At 41.4% G+C, this 26,075-nt stretch overlaps 3 protein-coding genes across 4 annotated transcripts in view; 1 reads left to right on the top strand and 2 right to left on the bottom strand.

Annotated features, from left to right (window-relative positions):
* Window positions 1-26,075, bottom strand: part of LOC121826529 (cytochrome P450 3A25-like) — a 319,487-nt gene that overhangs the window by 273,813 nt on the left and 19,599 nt on the right. The window lies entirely within an intron of this gene.
* Window positions 1-26,075, bottom strand: part of LOC143270520 (uncharacterized) — a 146,912-nt gene that overhangs the window by 53,400 nt on the left and 67,437 nt on the right. The window lies entirely within an intron of this gene.
* LOC121825457 (disks large homolog 5-like) lies at window positions 133-25,876 on the top strand. The gene is made up of 7 exons (XM_042268404.2): window positions 133-297; window positions 16,161-16,320; window positions 17,908-18,039; window positions 19,108-19,291; window positions 23,374-23,489; window positions 24,437-24,531; window positions 24,699-25,876. The coding sequence occupies exons 1-7, from the start codon at window positions 165-167 to the stop codon at window positions 24,866-24,868; spliced, it is 990 nt and encodes a 329-aa protein (XP_042124338.1). The 5' UTR covers window positions 133-164; the 3' UTR covers window positions 24,869-25,876.

Raw genomic sequence — 26,075 nt, forward strand, 5'->3', positions numbered from 1 at the left:
GAGGTAGGTAGCAGGGATGTAACAGCTAGACCATGTGACATCAGCGCATGGACATTCTACTGTCTCCTGGAGAGCCCTCGCATTCCATGTGATGTCACCAGTGTTGTGGCAACACCAACTGTCATTGGGGCATTGGTGCAGTGTCTCGTGTTTCACCTACAGACATGCTGACTAGACTGAACAGGATTCTTGGGAGACAGGATGTCGAGCACAGGGAGATCAGAGGGAGGCAGAAAGAAGATGGCCTTCAGTCTCCATGTCACACACCAAGAAACAAATGGTTCTGGGGAAAGCACAGTGAGTCCTGGGAAAGGGATGAGGAGATTCCTGAAGAAGGAAGGCTTCAGCTGATCCTTCCAGGAGTGGGGCTCAGGAGGGGAGAGTTTCTGAGAAGCAATGGGCCTATCCTGGTCCTCTGAGTTCTTCAAGAGCAGACCCAGAGATGAGGATTTCCCATGGTTAGTTTGCAGAGAGCCAGGGATGGTCAATGCTGAAGCTGCTCTGTTGAGGGCCCTCTGCTTTCACTCTGAGTGGGAAGGAAGCACACAGGAACTGAAGAGGTTTCAGATCCAGCCCTGCACTTCACCCACACTGGATTTCTTTTGGTGTATGTCACTAATAACAGGGAGAGTAAGGTCCCCTGGCCAGAGCTAGAGAGTCTCACATTTTAAATAACAACCACTGGCAGGGCAGGAGCCACCAAGCATTGCTGCATGTCAGTGACCCCTAAGGTTTCAAAGTTCCTGCCCTCTCACTAGCCAGTCCTCTTTCCTCTACCTTGAGTGCAGGACTGGGACATCAATCTTCCTGTAAGTATTTGTTCTTGGTGACTGAGGCCTCACCTAGGGATGCCCAATCCTTAGGTATTTTCAGTCATACCTTTCAATAGTTGATAACACCTCTGCTAACATCATGATGGTTGAAATGTATTCTGCTGGAGGTTTTGGCAAAAGTTCCATCATTTCCTATGTGACTCATCATTGTTCTGACAGGACCCACATAATCCTCCACCACCCCCATACATTGTAAATGCCCAGTGGATCTTCTCTAATGTGCTTGTTCATCTCATGAAACTGATCTTCTTTCCCCATAATCCTGAGCTAATTTCTTAGCATCCTTAATTTCTCATTTTATTAACTGGCGATCATCAGGATGAAGAGCCATTCCTGGGCGGTGTTTGAAAAAAGAGTCTTGCCCTCCACACATGATGAACTATTGAATTAGAATGAACTAGATTCTAATGAATCAGAGAGATCTTGAGATTGGGACGAGGAGGTGCTGAAGGCCTTCCCCTGTGTCTCAGGAAAGGCTCCTAGAAAGGGCAGCTTGGCTATTGGTGAATTGGGGAAGAGCTTGTTATCAGATAGGTGATGACCATTGGCAGTGGCCCTAACAGTCCATTCTCTGGAAATTCTATTATATCCTGGAGAGCCTGTGGCATCTTCTGTGAAATCATCAGTGTTGTGGCAATGCCAACTTCCCTTGAGGCATTCATTACGTGCTTATAGAGTTCATCAACTGACATGTTGGCAAGACTGATCACAATGACTGGCAGAGAGAGCCCTAGTTTCCTAAGGAGGAGGAGAGGCTAGAACTGGGCCTTCTAGTAATGGGGTCCAGTAGCTGTGATCATGAAGCTTTTGGCCTATGCTGCTTATCTGGGTTCCTAAAGAGCAGATCCAAGGTGGAAGATTCCTGATGGTTAGTTGGCAGAGGGCCAGGATTGGTCAAGGCTGCAGCTCCTGTGCTGTGACCTCCTTCAGTTCATTCTGAGTGGCAAAGAATGCAACAGGAGGCAAAGACTGCAACAGGAGGCCCAGAACCACTAATTTGGCATCAGAATGGGATGTTGTTGCACTTTATATCTGATGTAAAAACCAATGAGAGAAACTTTCCATCCACGTACCTAGGTCTGAGACATTCAGTTCCTTTTAGTCGTGGACATAGTCTGGTCCTGGGCTTTTTTTGGTTGGGAGACTTTTAATGAATGTATCTATTTCCTTAGGGGTTATTGGTCTATTTAAATAGTTTATCTGGTCTTGATTTAACTCAGGTATGTGGTACCTATCTAGAAAATTATCCATTTCTTTTAGATATTCCAGTTTTGTGGAGTACAGGTTTTTGAAGTATGACTTTGTGATTCTCTGGATTTCCTCATTGTTAGTTGTTATGTCTCCCTTTTCAATTCTGATTTTGCTAATTTGGCTGTTCTCTCTCTGCCTTTTGGATAAGGGATTAGTTTGGATAAGGGCTTGTCTATCTTGTTGATTTTCGCAAAGAACCAACTCTTTGTTTCATTAAATCTTTGTATTGTTCTCTTTGTTTCTATTTTATTGATTTCAGCTCTCAGTTTGATTATTTCTTGCCATCTATTCCTCCTGGTTGACTTTCCTTCTTGTTCTAGAACATTCAGGTGTGCTGCTACATCACTAGTGTGAGATTTCTCCAACTTCTTTATGTGGGCATTTAGTGCTATTAATTTTCCTCTTAGCACTGCTTTCATAGCGTCCCATAAATTTGGGTATGTGGTATATTCACTTTCATTGATCTCTAGGAAGTCTTTATTTCTTGCTTGGTGAGTCAGTTGAGCATTATTCAGTTTCCATGAGATTGTAGGCTTTCTGCAATTTTTGTTGTTGTTGAAATCTAACTTTAAACCACAGTGGTCTGATTGAACACAGGAGGTTATTCCAATTTTTTTTTGTATCTGTTGAGATTTGCTTTGTGGCCAAGTATGTAGTAGATTTAGAGAAAGTTCCATAGGGTACTGAGAGAAAGTATATTCTTTTTTGTTAGGACAAATGTGCTGTAATTATCTATTAAGTCCATTTGAGTCATAACATCTGTTAGGTCCTATATTTCTTTGTTAAGTTTCAGTCTGGTAGATCTCTCTTTTGGTGAGAGTGGTGTGTTGAAATCTCCCACTACTAATGTGTGGGGTTTTAAGTTTTAGTAATGTTTCTTTTATGAATGTGGGTGTTTTTGTATTTGCGGCATAAATGTTCAGAATTGAAACTTCATCTTGTTGGACCTTTCCTGTGATGAGTATGTAATGTCCTTCTTGATCTCTTTTGATTGATTTTAGTTTGAAGTCTATTTTGCTGGATATTAGGATGGCTCCAACAGCTTGCTTCTTAAGATCATTTGATTGGAAAGACTTTTCCCAGCCTTTTATTCTGAGGTAGTGTCTATCTTTGATATTGAAGTGTGTTTCTTGTATGCAGCAGAAAGATGGGTCCTTCTTTCATATCCATCCTGTTAGCCTGTGTCTTTTTATAGGTGAATTAAGTCCGTTGATATTAAGGGATATTAATGACCAGTGATTGTTAGTTCCGGTTATCTTTTGGTGATAGTGTGTATGTACTTCTCTTCTTTGGGGTTTGCAGCTGTGGGGTTATTTATCGCCTGTGTTTTTGGGGGTGTATCTGACTTCTTTAGGTTGTAATTTTCCTTTTAGGGCTTTCTGTAAGGCTGGATTTGTGGATAGGTATTGTTTGAATCTGGATTTGTCTTGGAATGTCTTGTTTACTCTGTCTATGATGACTGAAAGTTTTGCTGGGTATATTAGTCTAGGCTGGTATCCATGGTCTCTTAGTGTCTGCATTTTATCTGTCCAGGTCCTTCTGGCCTTCAAAGTTATGACTTTTTTGGCTTGATATTTTCTTTGACTGATGAATCTATTTCCTCTATTGTATCCTCTACTCCAGAGATTCTCTCTTCCATCTCTTTTATTCTGTTGGTTATGCTTGCATCTGTGTTTCCTGTTTGTTTACTCAGATTTTCTATTTCCAGCATTCCCTCTGTTTGTGTCTTCTTCATTATTTCTGTTTCCCTTTTCAGGTCTTGAACTGTTTCCTTCACCTGTTTAATTGCTTTGTTTCTTGTGCAAATTAAGGCCTCCCCTCTCTCTCTCACTGCCCCAGAGAACCTCTTAGATCAAAAAGGACTTTCCTCTTAGCAGGCATTTCAAGGTGTGATGCATATTGAATAGCTATGAATACTTTTCCCCATCCTGTCAGGAAACTGGTGGCAGAGGGAGAAAGTGAGAGTTTTAACTTTTAGTGACCTACAGACTTTTGCTACCCTATCACCTGTAAGTTTATAGTTGAACACATTTATGATAGTCTCGTAATGCCTTCACATAACCACAATAAGGATATTATTCTAGCACACAAATTCCTTTCCTGATTTATCCCAACTTAAATTTCATAGTTCAGTACAAAAGACCCAGATTAGTCAGTGATCACAAGCAACAACAATAGTACTTGAGGTAGTACTACCACAGATTTTCAGTTACACTACAGAACCTAAGGAATTAAAAAAGAGTATGGCTTTGCCATCCAAAAATATCCATTGACTAATGAAATATAAGAACCTATACATAAATTTATATCCATATACACATGTGTCATTTAACAAGAAGTCCACAGTACATCTCAGGGATTTGACAGCAAAACTACAAATTATGCAAATCAATCCCGATAGCTATAATGAGAAGAATGAAACTCAATCCTTTACCCAGACCAAGCACAAAAGTCAACTCCACAGGAATCAATGGCCAAATACCATGACTCTGACAGAAGAGAAAGTAGAAAACAGGCTTGACGTCACTGACACAGTAAATGACTTTCTGAACAGGACCACAATAGTACAGACATTAAAAACAAAACTTAATAAATCAGACCTCATGGAATTAAAGAGTTTATTTACAGCAAAGATCACCATTACTTGAGTGAAAAAGAAGCCACCATCCTGGGTAAAAATCTCACCAGGTCCATATCAGAGATAAGCATAATATATAGACTATAAAAGCAACTAAAATATTTTGTTAGATCTACACATGTGCAAAAAGGGAACAGACCACCAAATTTTATGAAACTAGAAGCAAACTTTAATCCAGAAGAGAAAAAAAATCACCACGGGGAACAAAAAGCTTATCACCTAGTTGAGACCACAGCTAGAGCTCAATGTAACACAAATCTTAAGAGGTCTTATAATAATAATAAAAAAAAACCCAGAGTCAGATATTGGGATAAGAGCTGAAAGATCAGAGAGGCAGAGCAGCAAGCCACTAGTTCTCACCACTGTGGGACCCCAACCAAAAGAGAGTTAGTGCTTCTGTCACCCCACCTTATCACTATCCACCCAGCTCTATCACTTCCTTTCTGTCTATACAGACATCTGTGGTTCACTAATGGCTAGCTCCTCCTTCTGATTTTCAGGCAAACTTTATTAGAGCAGAAATAAAATATTACCACATTTCCCCTCTTTTTATCTAAAATAAAAATGGTTATACCTAATATAAGAAAAATTACATACAATAAATTCAATAACTATATACAATACATATAGGCAATATGTACAATAACTATATATAACGTATAAAGGCACTAAATACATCAACAATATCTAGTCCGTTTACATTGACAAATTCTGAAAGAACACACCATTATCTATCCTATCTTTGTGAATACAAAGGACTGTGTCTAATTTACCTTCTATCCTAATTTGCATTACGAAACAAAAACTATCCATTGATATCTTTCAAACTTATACACTTTGCACCCCTTTAGTGAGTTCCTTTCCTGAATTTCTTAACAAGGAAAACTGTAACTATCTAATCTTCAACTCCTTCAGAGACCCAAGAAGGAAATAATATTAGGAAGTATAAATAAGTGACTTCCAAAAAATGTGAGAAATGACAGAAACAGCTGGTTGCCTGAACAGTCACTTAAGATTTCTCTGCAACATTGGGGCATCTATCTTTGGCCTACAGGTCTAGCATATCTGACAGACTCATCTATGAAGCAGGATTTCTCTGAAGGGATGTCCTACCTTGTCTTTGCAAGGTGCAACAGTCCTTTATTTTGTGTCCTGCTTGTCCATTTGGACAGCATACTGTCAGCAGTTGATGTAAGGCCACTTTCTTGCCCAGTGGCTAACTTTTGCCACAAAGAAAGTGAATACCACATTGAGTATCTTCAATGCTCATTATCTTCTTTGAAGTAGATTGATGCTGCCAGGGGCAGATATGTCTCATAGTCACAAAAAAAAGGAAAAAAACTATGTTATCATCTTAAGTGCCATATTCTGCAAATCTCTGAAGTGCTTTAAGATGACCTGTCTATCTAAAATGTATTTCTGCTTGACCTTGAGAACAGACCTAATATGACTACAGGTTTCATTGTAATGACTAATTACTAACCTGCATTTCTTTATTATCCTAAATAGTTGGCAATAACTTTCAAGGACTAGAAAATTTCATTGCTTTGTGAAATGAACTGTATAGGAATGATGCCTTGAACAAGATTAGAAATATATGTACAGCATTTTCCAACAAAATCAATCTCAAATTTGTATCAATATATATCATTTATATACAATGTACAAATATCCAATCCAATGTGATATATTTAAACCTAGTAGTTGCCTTCTAAAAGTAGATTCAATAATCTAGCTTTCTATCTTATCATATCTATAACCTCTCTTTTTTCTTTTCAGAGTAGATTCAATTATCTACTCTTTGTCCTATCATTTCTATAACCTTTTGTTTCAGTGGTTCAAAATATGAAAGTCTGTAAATATAATCCACCATATAAATAAACTAAAAGAAAAAAAACCCAAGATCATCTCATTAAATGCTGAAAAGGCCTTTGACAAAATTCAATACCCCTTCATGACAAAAGTCTTAGAGAGGTCAGGGATACAAGGAACATACCTAAACATAATAAAGGTAACATACACCAAGCCTACAGCCAACATCAAACTAAATGAAGAGAAACTCAAAGGGATTCCACTAAAATCATGAACAAGACAAGGCTGCTCACTCTCTCCATATCGATGAATATAGTTCTTAAGTTCTAGCCAAAGCAATAAGACAACAAAAGGAGATCAAGGGAATATAAATTGAAAAGGAAGAAGTTAAACATACGCTTTTTTCAGATGGTATGATAGTATACATAAGTGACCCCAAAAATTCTACCAGGGAACTCCTTCAGCTGATAACTACCTTCAGTAATGTGGCAGGACACAAGATTAACTAAAAAAAATATCAGTAGCCCTCCTATATATAAATGATAAATGGGCTGAGAATGAAATCAGAGAAATACTACCATTTACAATAGTCACAAACAACATAAAATACCTTGAGGCAGCCTGTCTGATAAGAACTTAAAGTCTATAAAGAACGAAATTGAAGAAGATACCAGAAAATGGAAAGATCTCCTATGGTCTTGGATAGGTAGAATCAACATAGTAAAAATGGTGATCTTACCAAAGGCAATCTTCAGATTCACCTTAATCCACATCAAAATCCCAACAAAAGTCTTCACAGAATTTGAAAGAACAATTTTCAACTTCATATGGAAAAACAAAAAACACAGGATAGCCAAAGCAACCCTGTACAATGGAGGAATGTCTGGCATTACCATCCCTGACCTCAAGCTCTAATATAGAGCTATCATATAAAACAACTTGGTATTGGCATAAAAATAGACACATAGATTAATGGAATCGAATCAAAGACCCTGACATTAATCCAAAGACATATGAACACTTGATATTTGACAAAGAAGCTAAAATTATACTATGAAAAAAAGGAAGCATCTTCAACAAATGGTGCTGGCATAACTGGATGTCGACATGTGCAAGAATGCAAATTGATCCATTATCTATCCCCACACACAAAACTCAAGTCCAAATGGATCAAAGACCTCAACATAAATCCACTTACACTGAACCTGATAGAAGAGAAGTAGCATAGACACTGAGAGCAACAATTAATAAATGGGACCTCCTGCAACTGAGAAACTTCTGTGAGGCAAAAGATGGAGTTGTAGACGAATTTCTAAGCAGTCTTATTAAATAAAAAACAATAGCCAAATACAGGGGTGAAAGCCTTAGAGATCTGGGAAATAGGAATAGCCACCAGCTAACAATACCTCACCATGCTGCAGCTTCGAAAGTGAGCTACTTCCTGTCTACCTGTGCCATTATTGCCTTGCTGCCCTCTCATTGGCTCTTAGACCAGCTACCTCACTTCCTTGTCACTGCCTATCTGTACAGACCTCCAGGTCTCTATGTTTGGTATTAGGATTAAAGGCGTAACCACACTTGAGTCTGTTCCCTAGTATGGCCTTGAACACACACAGACTCTGCCTGATAAATGATCAGATTAAGGGCATCTGCAAACACTGCCTGACTTCTATGTTTACTTAAAAATGGCTGGCCTTTTTACCCTTGATATCCAGGCATGCTTTATTTATTAACATACAGAAAAATTTCACCACATTTCCCCTTTTTTGTCTAATAAAAATAAAAATAATAAAAAATATAATATAAGAAAAACTATATACAATAAGTACAATAACTATATACAATATACAAGCAATACATCAACAATGTCTAGTCCATTTGCATTTGACAAACTTAGAGAAAATATTCCATTATCTATCCTATTTTGGTGAGTTCAAAATGTACCAAATTCACTTTCTATCCTAACTTGTATTAGAAAACTATCCTATGATGTCTTTCAAACTTTTACATTTTATAGCTCCTTAGTGAATTTCTTTTTTGAAATTCCTAACAAGGAAAACTGTAACTGCAACTATCTAATCTTCAACTGCCTCAGAGACCCAAGAAGGAAATAATATTACCTAGTAAAACAGGAATTACAAAAGGCAACTTCCAAAAAATGTGAGTTGACAGAAACAGCCAGCTGCCTGGACAGTCACCTGAGGTTTCTCTGCAATGTTGGGGCATGATCTTCAGCCTATAAGCTTGGTGTATCTGACAGAATCATTTGGGAAGCAGGATGTACGCAAGGTCTACAGCTTGACCTCACATTTGGTGCAAGTAGTCCATGTACCAGATAAACTTGAATTTCACCAGTGTCCTGTCATGACTCAGGATTTTAAATTCTGGAAATTGCTGGTGTTTTTGGCATTAAGCTTCCCATTCTTCTCGGCTTGTGGGTAGCTTCATCTTCTTTATTAAATGCCAGTCTACCATTGAGAGGTTAGGCTCCATCAGCCTCAGTACTCTTTCAAAAATAACTGTTACAGCTACTGTTCCACTGTACACCACAAGCCATCAGTCCACTGTCTGTTCAGCTGCCTTCGAAGAAAGGGGGCACTGTACCTTCTTCAGATTGCAAAGCCACTTCAGTGATGGTGCCATATTGTCCTGGGCTCAGAGGACACCTTTTGCTAAAGTCACAACCACACTTGTTTTGGCAAGAATTGGTAGTCCTTTGTTTTGTGTCCTGTTTGTCCATTTTGGATAGCATACTGCCAGCAGTTGATGTGAGGGCACTTTGTTGCCAGTGGCTAACTTTTGCACAATGAAAGTTACCTCCATATGGTGTTTCTTCAATGCCCACATCTTCTCTGAAGTAGATTGGTGCTGCCAGGAACTGACATGTCTCATAGTCATAGAAAAAGAAAAACATCTGCTACTAAAATAGTTTAAATGCCACATTCTGTAGATCTCTGAAGGATTTGAAGATGACCTGTCTAACTAAAATATATCTCTGCTTGACCTTGAAAACATACCTAATATAACTCCAATTTCGATTGTAATGTTTAACTACTAACTTTCATTTCTTTGTATCCTAATAGTTGGTAGTAACACAAGGATCAGCAAATTGCATTAAATTGTTAAATGAACAGTATAAGTACAATTATCTTGAACAATATTAGAAATATATGTATGGCATTTTCTAACAATATCAATCCAAATATATGAAATTTGTATACAATATGTAAAAATCCAATCCAAAGTAATGTATTTAAAACTAGTACTTGTCACTTAAAAGTAGATTCAAAAATCTACCCTTTATTCTATCATTTCTATATCTTTTTTCTGAGTAGATTCAATAATGTACCTCTTATCTATATCCTCTTTTTTCTTTTTTTGTTTAAACAAGAACCTTAAATCTAATCTCCTTTGTTTAGCCCTTTTCCTGACCATTAGCAACAACAACTTGTAACCAATAATCCTAAACAATGAAAATTATCCCAAACCCAAAACCCATTGAAAGATCAAAACCACCTATCCCACCTCTTGAGAATGTGGACATTATGTTCTTTTTTTTTTTTTTTTGGTTTTTGGTTTTTGGTTTTTCAAGACAGGGTTTCTCTGTGTAGCTTTGCACCTTTCCTGGGACTCACTTGGTAGTCCAGGCTGGCCTCGAACTCACAGAGATCTGCCTGCCTCTGCCTCCCGAGTGCTGGGATTAAAGGCGTGTGCCACCACCGCCCGGCTAGAATGTGTTTCTAGCTGTTTGTGGGCAAAGGAATCTTTAGGGGATCTTGAAAAGAAAAAAAATTTAGGTGAATTGTCAACTTCCAGGAGAGGTAGCTATATCATTTGTTGTCCAGTCTCTGCATAATGCCAAAGTGCAGGGCTTATCTCAAGTCCTTGTTTGAGTATTCTGTGAAGCTGGATCATCTCAGCTAGCCATCTTGAAATTGTTCTGAGCACTTTGTAGTCCAAAGCTGATCTTTTGGTGATGTTTGTCAGCTTAGTGGTATTATTATTGTCCATGTGGAATCATCGTTGTGGGGTCCCATCATCTTTCTGGAGACTTCAAATTTGATGTTAGGTCTGGTCATGATTCCCTGCAGAAAACTGATAGAGACTCTAACACAAAAACATGCATAGGCAGGAAATAAAGCCTTTATTCTAGAATTTGTTATTACTCTATATTATTACAATTAATATCAAGACAAAAGTTAAATATATATATATATTATATTGATATAAAATTCATATCTTAAGAAAAGTTTAAAGAATGAAAATAGAACCAAAGAACTGAGATTAGTGGCAATCGAATAGTCCTTTAATTTTTTTGGTTTTCTTCTGTCTCATATCAGAAGATGGCTCTTTCTTCTGACATGATACAGAGATTTTACATTTTCTGTTTAAATGCTTGGGGTTAGAGAAGGACAGAGCCATACTTCAACTCCAAAGGCAGCTTTAATTTATAATTGAACTGGGAGTACAAAAAGACCATTTGTGGTAAGTGTCTGTAGAGAAGAGGAGAAACAAACATTTAGGAAGACTTATGAAATTTTACATGTGATATACGAATAGGCTAGTTTACTCCTTTTCTTGGGACATTTTTTTCCAGATGATTTGTCCTTTTCTTCAGATTTCTCATTTTCCCAGTGTTCTTCAGATTCCTTAGCCTTCATTCTCCTAAAAGATAAAGACAAAAACTCTTCCCAAAGCCTAACTTTAGAGAGGTCCTTTTTGGCAAGTTATATCTGATTAAATGAAAAGCATTTGTTAGTGGTGTAAGTTAGTTTAAATTGGATGGTCATGCTGGTTGATGAACTATCATCTCTTCTAATTAAGAGGTCTCTCTTGTTCAAATCGAACCTTTATCTATTTTGATGGTATCCATAGCTTTTCTTCTCATGTAGAAACAAAAGCAAAACCTCATCCCCAATGGAAAACATATCTTGGTTTCCATTCTGAGGTCAGCATATCTTTAAAGTATATAAGCTGATTTAATCCTATCGTTTTTTTCTATTATCCGATGTCTCTCTGCAGCTGTTGTTCCTTTCTCATTAGCATTGAGAAAATTCAGAGTTAACAGAGCATTATGTAATCTATTTCTGAGTTTTTTGTTACCTCTTTCTGTTTATTTAGCATATCCTTTAGAGTTCAATTTGATCTTTCTACAACTGCTTGGCCTGTAGGATTATGTGGTAAAACTGTAATATGCTTTATATTGTAATAAGCAAAAAAATGTTTCGTTCTACCAGAGACATATGCTGGATCATTGTCAGTTTTAGTTTGTACAGGAATACCCATGTTGGCTATAACTTCTGGCAAATGTGTGATTACTGTATCAGCTTTTTCAGAACTCAGAGCAGTTGCCCATAGAAATCTTGAATAAGTATCAATTGCGTGGTATACATATTTCAATTTCCCAAATTCCACAAAGTGAAACACATCCATCTGCCAGATTTCATTCCTCTAAGTACCCTTTGGGTTACATTCTGCTGGTAATGGACTCTGATTGTAAAAAGAAATAGGAGGACATTTCCTTACAATTTCCTTGGCTTGTTGCCAGGTTATGGATAAATCCTTTTTTAAATCTTTACTATTGACATGATACTCTTTCTGAAATTCTCTAGCCTCCAGCACATTTCCTATCCATACTTTATTGATCTAGTTATTACCTTGTGCTAGAGGGCCTGGCAGACCCATATGGGATCCGATGTGAGTTGTATATAGGGGATGCTTCCTATTCCTGATTATATCTATAAAAGCTAAAAGCTGTAAAAAAAAAAAAAAAAAAAAAAAAAAAAAAGGCTCTAGTTCCTGGTGCTCGTGCCTTTCATCCCAGGAAGTGATGGCAGGAAGCAGAAAGGTATATAATGTGTGAGGACCGGGTATTTTAGCCTCTTTTAAGCTTTTGGCTTTTAGCAGCAGTTCAGCTGAGATCCATTCAGATGAGGACTCAGAGGCTTCCAGTCTGAGGAAACAGGATTGGTTGAGAAATTGGCGAGCTGAGGTTAGCTGTGGCTTGTTCTGTTTCTCTGATTTTTCAGTGTTCACCCCAATACCTGGCTCCAGGTTTGTTTTTATTAATATGAACTGTTAAGATTTGTGCTACACAGGGTCAACAAGACAAAACGACATCCCACAGAATGGGAAAAGATCTTCACAAGCCCACATCTGACAGAGGGATGATCTCAAAAATATATAAGGAACTCAATAAACTAGACATCAGATTACCAAGTAATCCAATTTAAAAAATGGGGTACAGATCTAAACAGAGAATTCAAAACAGAAGAATATTAAATGGCAAAAAGAAATTTAAGAAATTGCTCAAAATCCTTAGCCATCTGGCAAATGCAAATCAAAACAACACTGATACCATCTTATACCTATCAGAATGACTAAGATCAAATCCATTAATGACAGCTTATTTTGGAGAGGATGTGGAGCAAGAGGAACACTCCTCCACTGTTGGTGGAGTGCAAACTTGTACAGCCACTCAGGAAATCAGTAGGGCAGTACCTCAGAAAGTTAGGAATCTATTTACATTAAGACACAGCTATACAACTCTTGGGCATATAACCAAAGGATGCTCAATCATGCCACAGATCACTTGCTCAACCATGTTTATAGCAGCATTATCTGTAATAACCAGAACCAGAAAACAACCTAGATGGCCCTCAACTGAAGGATATAATAATATAAATGTGCTAGCTTTATACAATGGAATATAACCCAGTGGTAAAAAAAAATAGTGACATCGTGAAATTTGTAGGCGAATGGATGGAACTAGATACTCAGGGAAGTAACAGAGATCCGGAAAGACAAATATGGTGTGTGCTTACTCTTAGATGGATATTAAATGCAAAGCAAAGGGTAGCAAGGAAGTAACAGCTAGACCATGTGACATCAGCACATGGACATTCTACTGTCTCCTGGAGAGCCCTGGCATTCCATGTGATGTCACCAGTGTTGTGGCAACACCAACTGTCATTGGGGCATTGGTGCAGTGTCTCTTGTTTCACCTAAAGATATGCTGACTAGACTGCACAGGATTCTTGGGAGACAGGATGGCGAGCACAGGGAGATCAGAGGGAGGCAGGAGGAAGATGGCCTTCGGTCTCCATGTCACACACCAAGAAACAAATGGTTCTGGAGAAAGCACAGTGAGTCCTGGGAAAGGGATGAGGAGATTCCTGAAGGAGGAAGGCTTCAGCTGATCCTTCCAGGAATGGGGCTCAAGAGGGGAGAGTTTCTGAGAAGCAATGGGCCTATCCTGGTCCTCAGTTCTTCAAGAGCAGACCCAGAATTGAGCAATTTGCATGGTTAGTTTGTAGAGAGCCAGGGATGGTCAAGGCTGAAGCTGCTCTGTTGAGGGCCCTCTGCTTTCACTCTGAGTGGGAAGGAAGCACACAGGAACTGAAGAGGTTTCAGATCCAGCCCTGCACTTCACCCACACTGGATTTCTTTTGGTGTGTGTCACTAATAACAGGGAGAGTAAGGTCCCCTGGCCAGAGCTAGAGAGTCTCACATTTTAAATAACAACCACTGGCAGGGCAGGAGCCACCAAGCATTGCTGCATGTCAGTGACCCCTAAGGTTTCAAAGTTCCTGCCCTCTCACTAGCCAATCCTCTTTCCTCTACCTTGAGTGCAAGACTGGGACATCAATCTTCCTGTAAGTATTTGTTCTTGGTGTCTGATGGCTCACGTGGGGATGCCCAGTCCTTAGGTATTTTCAGTCATACCTATCAGTAGTTGAAAACACCTTTGCTAACATCATGATGGTTGGAATGTATTCTGCTGGAGGTTTTGGCAAAAGTTCCAGCATTTACTATATGACATCATTGTTCTGACAGGACCCACACAATCCTCCACCATTCCCATAGAGTGTAACCGCCCTGTGGATTTTCTTTAATGTGCTTGTTCATCTCATGAAACTGACCTTCTTTCCCCATAATCCTGAGCTAATTTGTTAGCATCCTTAATTTCTCATCTTATTAGCTGGTGATTATCAGGATGAGAGGAGACATTCCTGGGCAGTGTTTGGAAAATGAGTCTTGCTCTCCACACATGATGAACTATTGAATTAGAATGAACTAGATTCTAATGAGTCAGAGAGATCAGGGGGTGGAAGGAGGAGGTGCTGAAGGCCTTCCCCTGTGTCTCAGGAAAGGCTCCTGGAAAGGGCAGCTTGGCTATTGGTGAATTTGGGAAGAGTTTGCTATCAGACAGGTGATGACCATTGGCAGGGGCCCTAACAGTCCATTCTCTGGAAATTCTATTGTATCCTGGAGAGCCTGTGGCATTTCCTGTGAAATCATCAGTGTTGTGGCAATGCCAACTGTCCTTGAGGCATTCACTGAGTGCTTATATTGTTCACCAACTGTCATGTTGGCAAGACTGATCACACTGATTAGCAGAGAGAGGCCTCGTTTCCTAAGGAGGAGGGGAGGCTAGAACTGGACCTTCTAGTAATGGGGTTCAGTAGCTGTGATCATGAAGCAATTGGCCTATGCAGCTTATCAGGGTTCCTAAAGTGCAGATCCAAGGTGGAGGATTTCTGATGGTTAGTTGGCAGAGGGCCAGGATTGGTCAAGGCTGCAGCTGCTGTGCAGGAACCTCCTTCGGTTCATTCTGAGTGGCAAAGAATGCAACAGGAGGCAAAGAATGCAACAGGAGGCCCAGAACCACTAATGCAGTATCAGAATGGGATGTTGTTGCACTTTGTGTCTGATGTAACTACCAAGGAGAGAAAATTTCCATCCACGTACCAGGTCGAGTCATTCAGTTCCTTTTATTCGTGGACACATGTTGTCAGGGCTGGTAGGTGAAAAGCAGTAGGGACTCCTGGAATTCTCACATCACATCAGTGTAGCATGAATCTCAACAGTTCTTATTAATTAAATCAAACCTGAGCCAGGTATTTGTGTGAATTCTGGAATATCAGAGAAGCAGAACAAGCTACAGCTTCCTCACCTCGACAGCTCCTCAGGTGATCCTGTTTTCTCAGACTGGAAGCTTCTGTGTCCTCATCCCAATGGCTCTTAGCTGAACTGCTGCTCAAAAGCCTTAATGCTTAAACAGCCAAATGCTTCTAGTTTCTGATCCTCATGCCTTATATACCTTTCTGCTTTCTACCATAACTCCCTGGGACTAGAGGTGTGAGTCACCATGCCTGGCTGTTTCCAGTGTGGCCTTGAACTCACAGAGATCCAGAAGGATTTCTGCCTCTGGAATGCTAAAATTAAAGGCATGAGTGCCACGACTTTCTAGCCTCTGTATCTAGTGGCTGTTCCATTCTCTGAAGCCAGATAAGATTTTTAGGGTGCACAATATTTTGGGGAACACAATACCAGCACATATCAGGTATGAGATGACAATTCCAAACCAACATGGCTGGCCTTGCTTATGTCTTTCAGGGCCAGTGGGGCTGCAGTAGGGGCTGAGGCATATATCTAGCCATAGTGATTGGAGACAGACACATGGCTTATGAGGCCCAGCTTAAGGAGAGCTGCTCTGATCTTTGAGGGCTTTACTGGGTTCCATGCATTTTCTCTTCCTGAGGCCTCCTCTTGGGACTCCACATGATCTTCTTGGCTTATGCCATTCATCTGTAAAAATTCACTTTGTGTTTATGTACCTACAGGGACTGCTAGGAAGGCATCATCCACACCCTTCTTCCTCACTGAGCAGGAGCAGCAGCTGAACCAGGTGGAAAAACTGAAACTTCAGCTACAGATGATGACCAATGACAGGAATGAACTGCGTGAATTCATGGCCCATTACAACAATGAGTTGAACAACAGGTATTCATCATGCCCTGTTCTCTGGTGACTGTCTTGACCCTACTGTGTCAATTCCAGCAGTCCTTGGGTCACTGGAAGCTGCACCTGCAGGGTGACCTGCACAAACAAATTTTCCTGAATGCATCTGAGAGGCAGAACTGAAGCCTGTAGGAGTGAGATGGGACACCGACTGTTCTGATTCCTCCTAATGAAAACCAGAGCCTGTGGCCTGAATCACAATCCACAGAGAGGGGCAGTAGGGTGTAAGATCACAGCATGCATTTCAAGAGACCTTGACAGTGTTGGCTTGTAGGACATGCTGGGTGCTCTGAGTTTAACCTGAGTCTCTGTATTTGACAAGGTATTTATTTTTGCTTGTTGCTCTGGGAGCAGCTTGAAAGGCCTGGTTGTCCTACTTGGTCCATCTGTGTGTGTCTGGAAGGCCTGGTGTCCATCCTTGCTCCTCTCTGGTCTTGTTCCTTGTACTGGGAGACAATGCCACCCACCTGCATTTCTCTGACATCCTAACTGTGTGTGGTTTGTGTGCCTGTGAATTGCCCTTAAGGGGCCCAAACATCGCAAACATGGCAGTGTCAGGTTTTAGCCTTTTCACTTCCCTCTCCCTGGATAAACCATTAGATTACATTCCTAAATTTAGTCCCCAAAGTTCCTTCCCTTTTGTGCACACTGACTCATTCTTGAAACTGAACACCAAAGTTCAACAATCAAAATTCATTATTCAGCTACACTTGCCAACCTGTCCAATCAAATCTCAGCAACTCACCCTAACACAGAGTTAACCTTTCTATTTAAAATCCCACTGCTGAAAAAAGCCTGCTGCATGTTGTCTGACTTTGCCTGATCCAGAGGCAGGCTCCCAATGTCATGCTTGCATTGCTGGGGAATACATCTCTTTGTGCTGAGGATTTGGTGTCTCAGTGTGTTCTGTACTGTCTTTGAGAGCCTCCCTTACAGTCTGTGTGTGTGTGTGTGTGTGTGTGTGTGTGTGTGAGTGAGGGTATATGTGTGTTGTGTGTGTGTGTCCCTTCAGATCTTGTGAGTTGGATATTGATAGTAGGCCTGAGGATTTGCCTGTTTCAAAGTTTTCAGGTGATATAAGTGCTGAGACCAGGGAGCTCCACTTTGAGCATCACTGTTCTCAGTCTTTGTGCTCACTCTGGTGCCTCACTTCAATCCCCTTGGGAGTTTATAAAGCCATCCTCATGGAGTACCTCATGCATGGCAATACTTACAATGAGTTCTGGATATCCTTGTAAGTACAAAGCATTTCTGTTCTCACGACAGTGGAAATGTCATCACAAATTTCAGGAAGGCCCATGCCAGTGGACCTTCTAGAAGAGCTACTCTACCTCTCCAGGCATACTGAGGGAGCTCATGGAGCCCTGTCTCCCTCCCTGTTGACACTCAGCCTTTCCTGGCCCTGGCACAGAATAGCAAGTCTAATGCACATCAGGAGTTCCCAGTACATAGAATTCAGGGTGTGACATCCAGTAGGCTAGGGTAGTGCAAAATACAACCTTAATTCATGGGGTCTCTGAGACCTGTGTTCACAGTGTTCTTTGCTCCTGGGGCTATGCCTTACCACAGGCTGAATTTGGAGAATGAGATGCAGAACACAGAGCATAAGAAGGATATGTCAGATGTGAAGAAATTACCCAAGGAGATTAGGGAGGCCTTGTACAAGTGCACAGAGCTGAGTGAGAAGACCAAAACCTACAGGTGAGTGCCTGACTTGGGTGGACTCCAGAACTTGGTGAGGACTGCTTCTTGTTGTCTGAAGTTTCTCCAGTCCTGCCTGACCCCGCTGTCAGGAGGAAACTGTCCCTCCTGCCTCCTGCAGGCAAATGGCCCAAATAAACACACAGAGGCTCACATTACTTACAAACAGTATTGCCAATGGCTTAAGTTTCAGGCTAGCTAGCTCTATCATCTTAAATTAACCAACTTATATTAATCTGTGCTTTCCCACATGGCTGCTGCATTGCCAGGCTGCTGGCATGTTGCTCCTTGGGTGGCACCTGGCATCTCCTCCACCTCTGCCTTTCTTCTCTGTCTCTCTTGGACTTTCCTGCCTAGCTCCTTTCTGCCTTGCTATAGGACAAAGCAGCTTATTTATTAACCAATGGGAGCAATACATATTCACGGCATACAGAAAGACATCCCACAGCATCTTCTTCCCTTCTCCACCTTTAAACCAAAGTGAAGGCTGTGGTTCTAGTCTGTTTACCTCTTACCAAGCAGCCTGCCTTATAGTTCTTGGACTTGAGCCTCCTAGACTGAGTTCTCCTAAGTGTAAAGAGTCTGAGAGGCCCTTCCAACATTTTCCTGTCAGCTTCTGGGAACTTCTAGACAGAAAACATGGTTTGCACGATGGTTTCTGTAGCTCTGGCAGGAGCTTACAGACCTGGTTTCTATGAGACACATGGATGGAATGTATTCCCGATGGGTCTTCTGTCTCCCTCAGAACATGGTTTCCCTCTACCTGCTCATGGTTTCCCAGTACTGTGAACAGTTAAGTACCAGGGTATGTGTGGAAGAGGTAGCAGATCCAGTCTTCAGAGGTACATGGATCCCTTTTGCTGTCAGGGTCTTCAGAAGTAGTGTAAATCTTTCTGGAATTTGGTTTTCTCTGGCTTTGGCCTGCACCTGAGTGATGCTGCCATGGCTAATGAGGGCTCCAGCCCAGGGCTGTTGGGGATGGGGACATGGGACCTTGCATGAATCATGATATTAGAAGGCAGGAGCAGCAGATGGAGGCAGAGCTCATCATTTTTGGTGATATTTCAGCACCCTCTACAGTCAGCACCTGAGTGAACAGACTCAGTTGAAGGAAAAAGTAAGAATGTTGCTAGAGGACAAGAAAAAGCTTCAGGGGGAGCAGATTTTACTACAAGAGTCCTGTGAGGAGGCAAAGAGGCTCTGTGAAGAGGCCCATGAGAAGATCTATGATCTCTGGACAAGGCAGATGCAGGTAGGTTGAAGCAGCAGAGCCAACTTGGCCACCTGTCTGACCACACACACACACATATACACACACACATGTAACCATCTACTCACTTATCCACCTGACCCAGCCCATCCACTAGTTCACTTCTGTGATTATTCACAAACCCTACTGCTCTGCTGGAAGCCGCAGTCCATTGAGGGAGACTGGTCAATCACATACCACTCACCTGTATGTCAGTGTGGGAGGAGCCATGCTATGATGGAGCCACAGAGATCTAAGTGAGTCAGATCAAGGGTCTGGGTCTCATTTGCTTGGCAGGGGTCATGTGAGATCAGAGCAGACACAGCATGGAAGGAAGAACACCCTCTGAAAAAGCCAAATGACTGGGGCTTATAGACATCTTTTGGGGTGTCATATGGCATTTTACCCTCTTGTTCCCAGACTGCCATGGTGTTCTCTTTACCTGGCCAAGCTCTTGGTTCACAGTGACAGAAACTAAATTAATAGTTTGTCAGTAGTTTGCTGTGAGTAGCATTGGCCAGTTCTCCCATCCTGGATCTTACATTCAGAAGCTCACTGGATGACCAGGGATGTGGCAAGGGCTTATGACAGGTGGGGGTCATGGTGGCAGATTTGAGTTAACTGCATCAACATAGCCTGCAGAAACACAGCATGCTTCCCCAAGCATTTTTAGTCCAAAATGATGCAGAATTGTGGGACTCACCTATAACAGCTAGTGTGAGGAGTATTAATCCAACTGGTAATGTCATCCTCATCCAGTGTGTTATCCTCCTCACTGCATTCTGATCACTGATGATTTGAGGGCTGTGTGTCTGTGTGTGAGAATGTCTGTGGGTGTTTTGGAAGGTCTGATGATAACATTAAGTGTCCTCTGTTACTTTCTCCCATATTCCCTTCAGCCTGGATCTCTCACTGAACCTGAAAGTTTCTGTTCTGGCTAAGCTGGATAGCCACAGATCTTTGGATCTCCTGTCTCCTCACAGTAGAGCATCCTGTCTTTTATTGTCTCATTTCGTTGCTAAATGGTTCATTTGGTCAAAAAGAGAACTGACTTCTTGGTTTCTCTTAATATTTAAACATTTTTTTTTACTTTGGAATTAATGCATCTTATAATAAATAACAAAGATCAAAAAATGGAGCTACTTTAAAAATAAAGTAGATTTCTATTTTTTACGGCATAGAGGTAACTTCCCAGGAAAGGTCTGGTTTGTCTACTGGCTTCACAACATGGAACCTGATATTTTGATGCTTACTCTATCGTGTATGTGTCTGTGTCTAAGGACAGATTCCAACTCATAGTTGTATAGAGTGCTGCATTTTAGAAAACTGCTGTGGATGACCTAAGTAGCCTTCCACAGACTGGCTTGGGGCTGTTTTCATATAATGTGTACTGTAATCTGTTCAAAAGTTGTTGGGTAATGACAATGGGTTGTGGTGGTATTCTAGTTGTACTGAAATGTGATTTTGATTGTATGTTAATAAATAAAGTTGCCCGGGGGTCAGAGCTATTAGAGCCATAGACAGAGTGTGGCGGTGGTGACACACGCCTTTAATCCCATAGATTTCTGTGTGTTCAGGGATACAGCCAGCATTGGAGACATATGCCTTTAAGACCTAGAGGGCTGTACATACAGACAGTGATGAGACAGTCACATGTTTGGGTTTACAACCAATGAGAAGGCAGAATGACTATGAAACTTACACACAGGGAAATAGCTCTCTTTCGGGAAGCTGGAACCACGGCAGGAGGAAGGGTGAGATTTTAGCTCTGACCTCTGACCTCTTGGCTTTCTCTTTTACATTGTTTCTGTGTTTCTTATTTAATAAGATGGTTGGTTACATCTACGATGGGTGACTTCTATTCTCTGGTGCTGTCAATGTCTTCTGTGAAGGAGTTGGGTAAGTTTAGTGAGGAGAAAATGATGGTTCAACTTAAACCTATGGGAAGGCTTCATGTCCTGCTTCATGTTCCTTTTCTCCCAGCACCTGGTCTTGTGTGGTAAAACTCAGTTGTGCAGAGTTGGTTACTTATCTGTATGATCAATGAGTCTGGTGATAAGAACTTTCCAGGGAAGGGAAATAAGTTCAGGTCAGGGCAGAAGAGCTTGGCTGAGTCTAAAAGGCTTGTAGACAGCATGGAGGATCCACTACCTCCCCCTGGAGTAGAAAAGGTGCTGCAACATTTTAGTCTTCTCTCTTGCTTTCCTGGATTCAAGAAAAGTGTGTGTGTGTGTGTGTGTGTGTGTTGTCATCTCTATGTGTATTTTGGGGAATGAGAATGTGTGTTTGAGCCTCTATGTGTATGTTCACTCTCTAACAAAACAATGAAACATCTTTAAGAATCATGGACATGGATTTCAATGAGAAAGTACTGTGCCTAATCTGGTTAGTACCTCTTTGCCTCTGTCAAAGAACAGATGGAGCTGCCCATCCTTCTGCATGTCCACAGAAATAACTACAACAAAAGACAGAAAATTGATGCAAGCTAAAAGTTTTTCAGGTATTTGCAGAGGCAGAATTATTTTTCTGCAAAACAATTCTCTGGAGAAAAACAAAGTAATGGGGTCCATGACGGTGAGAATGAGGCTACTGAGAGGCAGGAAAGGCTGCCTGAGGGTTTGTGTCCTTCTCTGCTCTGGTTGAAAGGAGGCTGACCACTGATGACTTCCCTGCATCCTGTTTTTTTTTCTGCTCATCACCTGCTGCCATTTTCCTTTCACCTGTGCCTAACCTTGGTTCAGCTAACCTTGTCCTAGGAGCTTGGCCTGGAATTTATTCTCAGAGAAATTCTGAACTGCAGAGGTGCTTGTGGCTGCATCTCAGCCCAGCAGAAGTCCCACAGCTGTGCTGAGTGTGAGGAGAGGCTGTCTCAGGGCACCGCTTAGGCTCACCATACTCTCAAGTACCCACTCCATGCTGTGTCTGCAGCACTCGGAATCAGCTTTTATTCCAAACTTCTTCATACTGAGTTAAAATCAGCCTGATGGAGAGTTGGGAGAAGTGAGAACTCTCAGACATTGCTAGTAGTGTAAAATGGTGCAGCCCTGTGAGAAGCTATGTACAATTATTCAGAAAGTGGAACTGCAGACTTAGGGTGGAGCATTGATTCCAGAATGGAAAGTGGTGTCCACAGAGAATAGGGGACAACAGGGATATAGCAGGACTCTTCAGAACACCCCAATTACAAACTATTCAGATACCCATCACTGATGAGTACAAACATACAATGTGGTCCATGGGATATTGTTAAGTATGGAATAATATATGCAATCACTTGGCTGTGAGTTAGTCAACTTCCTGTTACTCAAAGAAATCCCTGACACAATCATCTTACTTGGAGGAAAGCTTACTATAGACTCCGGATTGTAGAGATTTTCTAGTTTTCTGAGCTCATTCCTTTGGGCCTAAATTGAGGCAACGTGTGGTACAGAGAGCTTCTTTAGGAGGAAGCTACCCTCCTTGGAGGCACTGGGAAGCACTGAGTGGGAGCAAGGGGGTGGTCCACAGCCACCCAGGTGTCCTGTGCTGGGGAACTAAGCCTTCAATGCACAGACTGGGGAACTTTTTAGTAGAGCTTAGATTTCAGATCAAGCAACCAGGTGTTCACCTGTCTGTGTAGAGGCTTTCAATGCAAGCACTACATTGACTTACCTGCCCACTTAGTTCCTGTACCAGGTCACCAGGCATGCAAGTGCCATACACACACACACAGGCAGGCTGAACACCTGAACATATAAACTAAAAATAAACTGAAAAATTATAAAAACCGAGTAAGAGTACACAATCTCCACATCCTGTGCTCAGAGCATCCTGTGTTTCTTGCCTCTGGGCTGGAATATGGGTAGAGAGGATGTAGGTTAATGAAAGGTAACTTCCTTCTCCATAGTATCCCAGGTGATCTCTTCTTACATTAGTGTTATCTGGGAAACTAAGCATGGATGGAATGTAGTGTACTTGTATGTGTGCATGGATATAAATGCGTGTGCTGGAGAAAGGCAGAGGCAGAGACAGAGTGCACCCACGCATGCATGTTTATGTACATGGTGAGGAAACCTCCCCTAAAAACACAATCTTCTAATGAACAGGAACATCAAAGACTTGAGGAAAATCTTCAGGCCCTGCTGAAGCAAAAGGAGCTGCTTACCAGGCAAAGGGACTTGGCAGTAAAGCTGCAGCATCACTTCACTGTGTCCCAGATGAGGTAGGAGCCCAGGCTTCCCGAAGCAGGTGGATCCAGGTGGGTCCGCTGTACCTGGATCTCCATGCTATTTGAGTTTTATCAATTGGCAAAGCTCCCAGCCACAGGCAGGGAAAGAACCCCTCAGAGTGTCGTTGCTGGCTCAGTCAACAGGAACTTGTGTCTAGGAGCAATAGGCTCTCTCCTTGGTCTTAGGGGACTGTGTCCCCTTCTTCCTTTCTAAGACCTCTAGTATGCTCTGAGTATCTCATCCCTTAGATTAGATCTCCCCACAAATATTCCCATGGCAGCCAGAAACCTGGAAAGGAGGATCATTGACCGTGAAGGATGTGTTCCCTGCATCTTCTCCATCAGGAACATCACGTTTAGAGAGAAGTGTCCACCCTTTGCAGATTTGCATACAGCACACTCCTGCTGACTGCAGGCTCTCTGCAATGTTTATCAGTTTCTCATGAGAAGATTTACTCTGGTCATAAACAGAGTAGGAGCTCACAAGTTAATCCCATGCAGGGTTCTGAGCTGTAGGAATAACCAGAGCCTTCTCTGCATTGCTGTGTAGGCTCCACTAGAGGGCAGGCATAGAGTTTTCCAGGAGGTTCCCATTCACCTGGTATCTAATCAAGGCCAGGGATATCTTTCCTGACCTGTGCCTCAGACCTTGACATACTGATATTTCTCCAAAATTATGTTTTTGGACTGTTGGGGAAATACGCTGTTTTTTTCTAATCCAGCAAAGTGTGTACTTACCAGTTCAACTTCTAGCAGTTTTTAAAAGCTGAGAAAAAAATCCTACCCATTTGCTCTCTGACCCTTTTCCCTTGAGGAAGCAGGGAATGAACTCAGCTGAAAGGTAATGCTTGATTGTCTAGCTGAGTAGAGTTGGTGGAGTCTCAAAAGCTGACATGGCAGGTCCCCACCAGGCTTGTGCCCCAGCTGCCTTCCTCCTCTAGGTTTGAAAACCTCCAGCAGGAACTGGAGCAGACCACAGCCCAGGAAGAGAGCCTCCTGCAGATGGAGCTGCTGGGGCAGAAACACTATGTTCCAGGCAAGTAAGCCACCATTGAGTCCCATCCCAGCAGCCAGGGTGTATATGGGGTGTGTTTCCTTCCTTAACTTTTGTTTACTAAGGATGAATAGGCCCTGATTTTTCTTGCCAGTGGCACAGCAAAACTGTTTCTAAATCCTGTTTTCTTTACTGATTTTCCATGACAGCATCCCTTCAGAAAACTGAGAAGGCTGGAAGAAGCCATAGACACCTTGAAGGCATGACATTCTACACTCCAGGTTCACGGCCTCCTCAGAAAATGCCACCTCTTTTCAGCTATGAATTCACTAGTGAGGCAAATATCAATCAACCATCATGCGATCCAGCCACAATCTGATCTATAACAATTGACTCACTATTCCCAGACAAAAGATTGTATCAGAAATAGTCTGAGTTTCAGAGGATACAATACAAATTACTAAGACCCCTGATATCCATCAGCACGTGGCCCCAGTGAGGGGCAAAACAACAAGGAAGAGGACATGTGGGTGAGCAAGAGTTCTTCTGTCAGCTTCCTATCAAGGGCTTTGACAAGCTGATTCCGTATGTGATGGAAATCTGAAAAGGAAGACTGTGTTAACATCACACTGCCATCCAGACAGACCACACCCAAAAACATAAGATTCTCTCTAGTGCAGTGCTGAAGCTGATGCCATGTCATGTGCTAGTGTTGCTGAAGATAATTCACTGCGGAGAATAAGCCAGATGCTTATCTCATTTGCTCTTCCATAATGAAATTCCAAAGGATCCTGAAATTTGCTTAATTTTCTTGTTATATGTTGGGATATTTATGCTTTGGATTTTGGTTTTCTTCGTTTTGGTTTAAAGTTTTGTTAATTGTTCTTATTTTGTTTTAATAGTTTGCTAAGGCTATACATTGTATATAAGGACTGCTGTTTTGAAAGACCCCATTCAGTAAAATGAATGCATTTTTATGAATGAAATCCAATTTCAACTTTACTCTGAGACTCTTCTTTAGTCAGGTGAGGTTTCACACTGCTGAAAATCCTGAACTCAAAGGCTTGGATGTAACTCAGCAAGTTCCAGGAATCTTGGACTGCACAAGGATTTCTCAGCCATGGGTCTCAGGGCTACACAGGAAGATGACACCTTGGATGTGGATGGAATAGCCTACTCCACGCATACCCACTACATAATAGAAAAACTAGACATATTGTATCCTTTACGTCATATATTTAGCTGCCAGTAAAGTGAGGTACACTGTACACACATGTTCACGAAATCATCATGTACACCAAATTAAAGGGAAAAACAAGTATATTGCTTCAGGTCTCTCTGGAAATAAGAATATTCATTAAAATTGTATAAAAGAAATCAGGAAATGAAAAGCAATCTGCCTCTAGTTTTCTTGAAATATAACATGAATGATAACCAAGAAGAAGAGATAATTTCCTGCAAAACATGTTGGGATATTTTGTGGTGCTTTTCTTTATACTTATGTGTGTTTGGCCACCATGTACATGCAATTCCCACAGAGGCCAGGAGAGGGCAGATTCCACCTGGAATTTAGGTTAAAGAGGTTT

The sequence above is a fragment of the Peromyscus maniculatus genome, chromosome 23, assembly GCF_049852395.1.
Source record: "Peromyscus maniculatus bairdii isolate BWxNUB_F1_BW_parent chromosome 23, HU_Pman_BW_mat_3.1, whole genome shotgun sequence".
In the NCBI taxonomy this organism is placed as follows: Eukaryota; Metazoa; Chordata; class Mammalia; order Rodentia; family Cricetidae; genus Peromyscus; species Peromyscus maniculatus.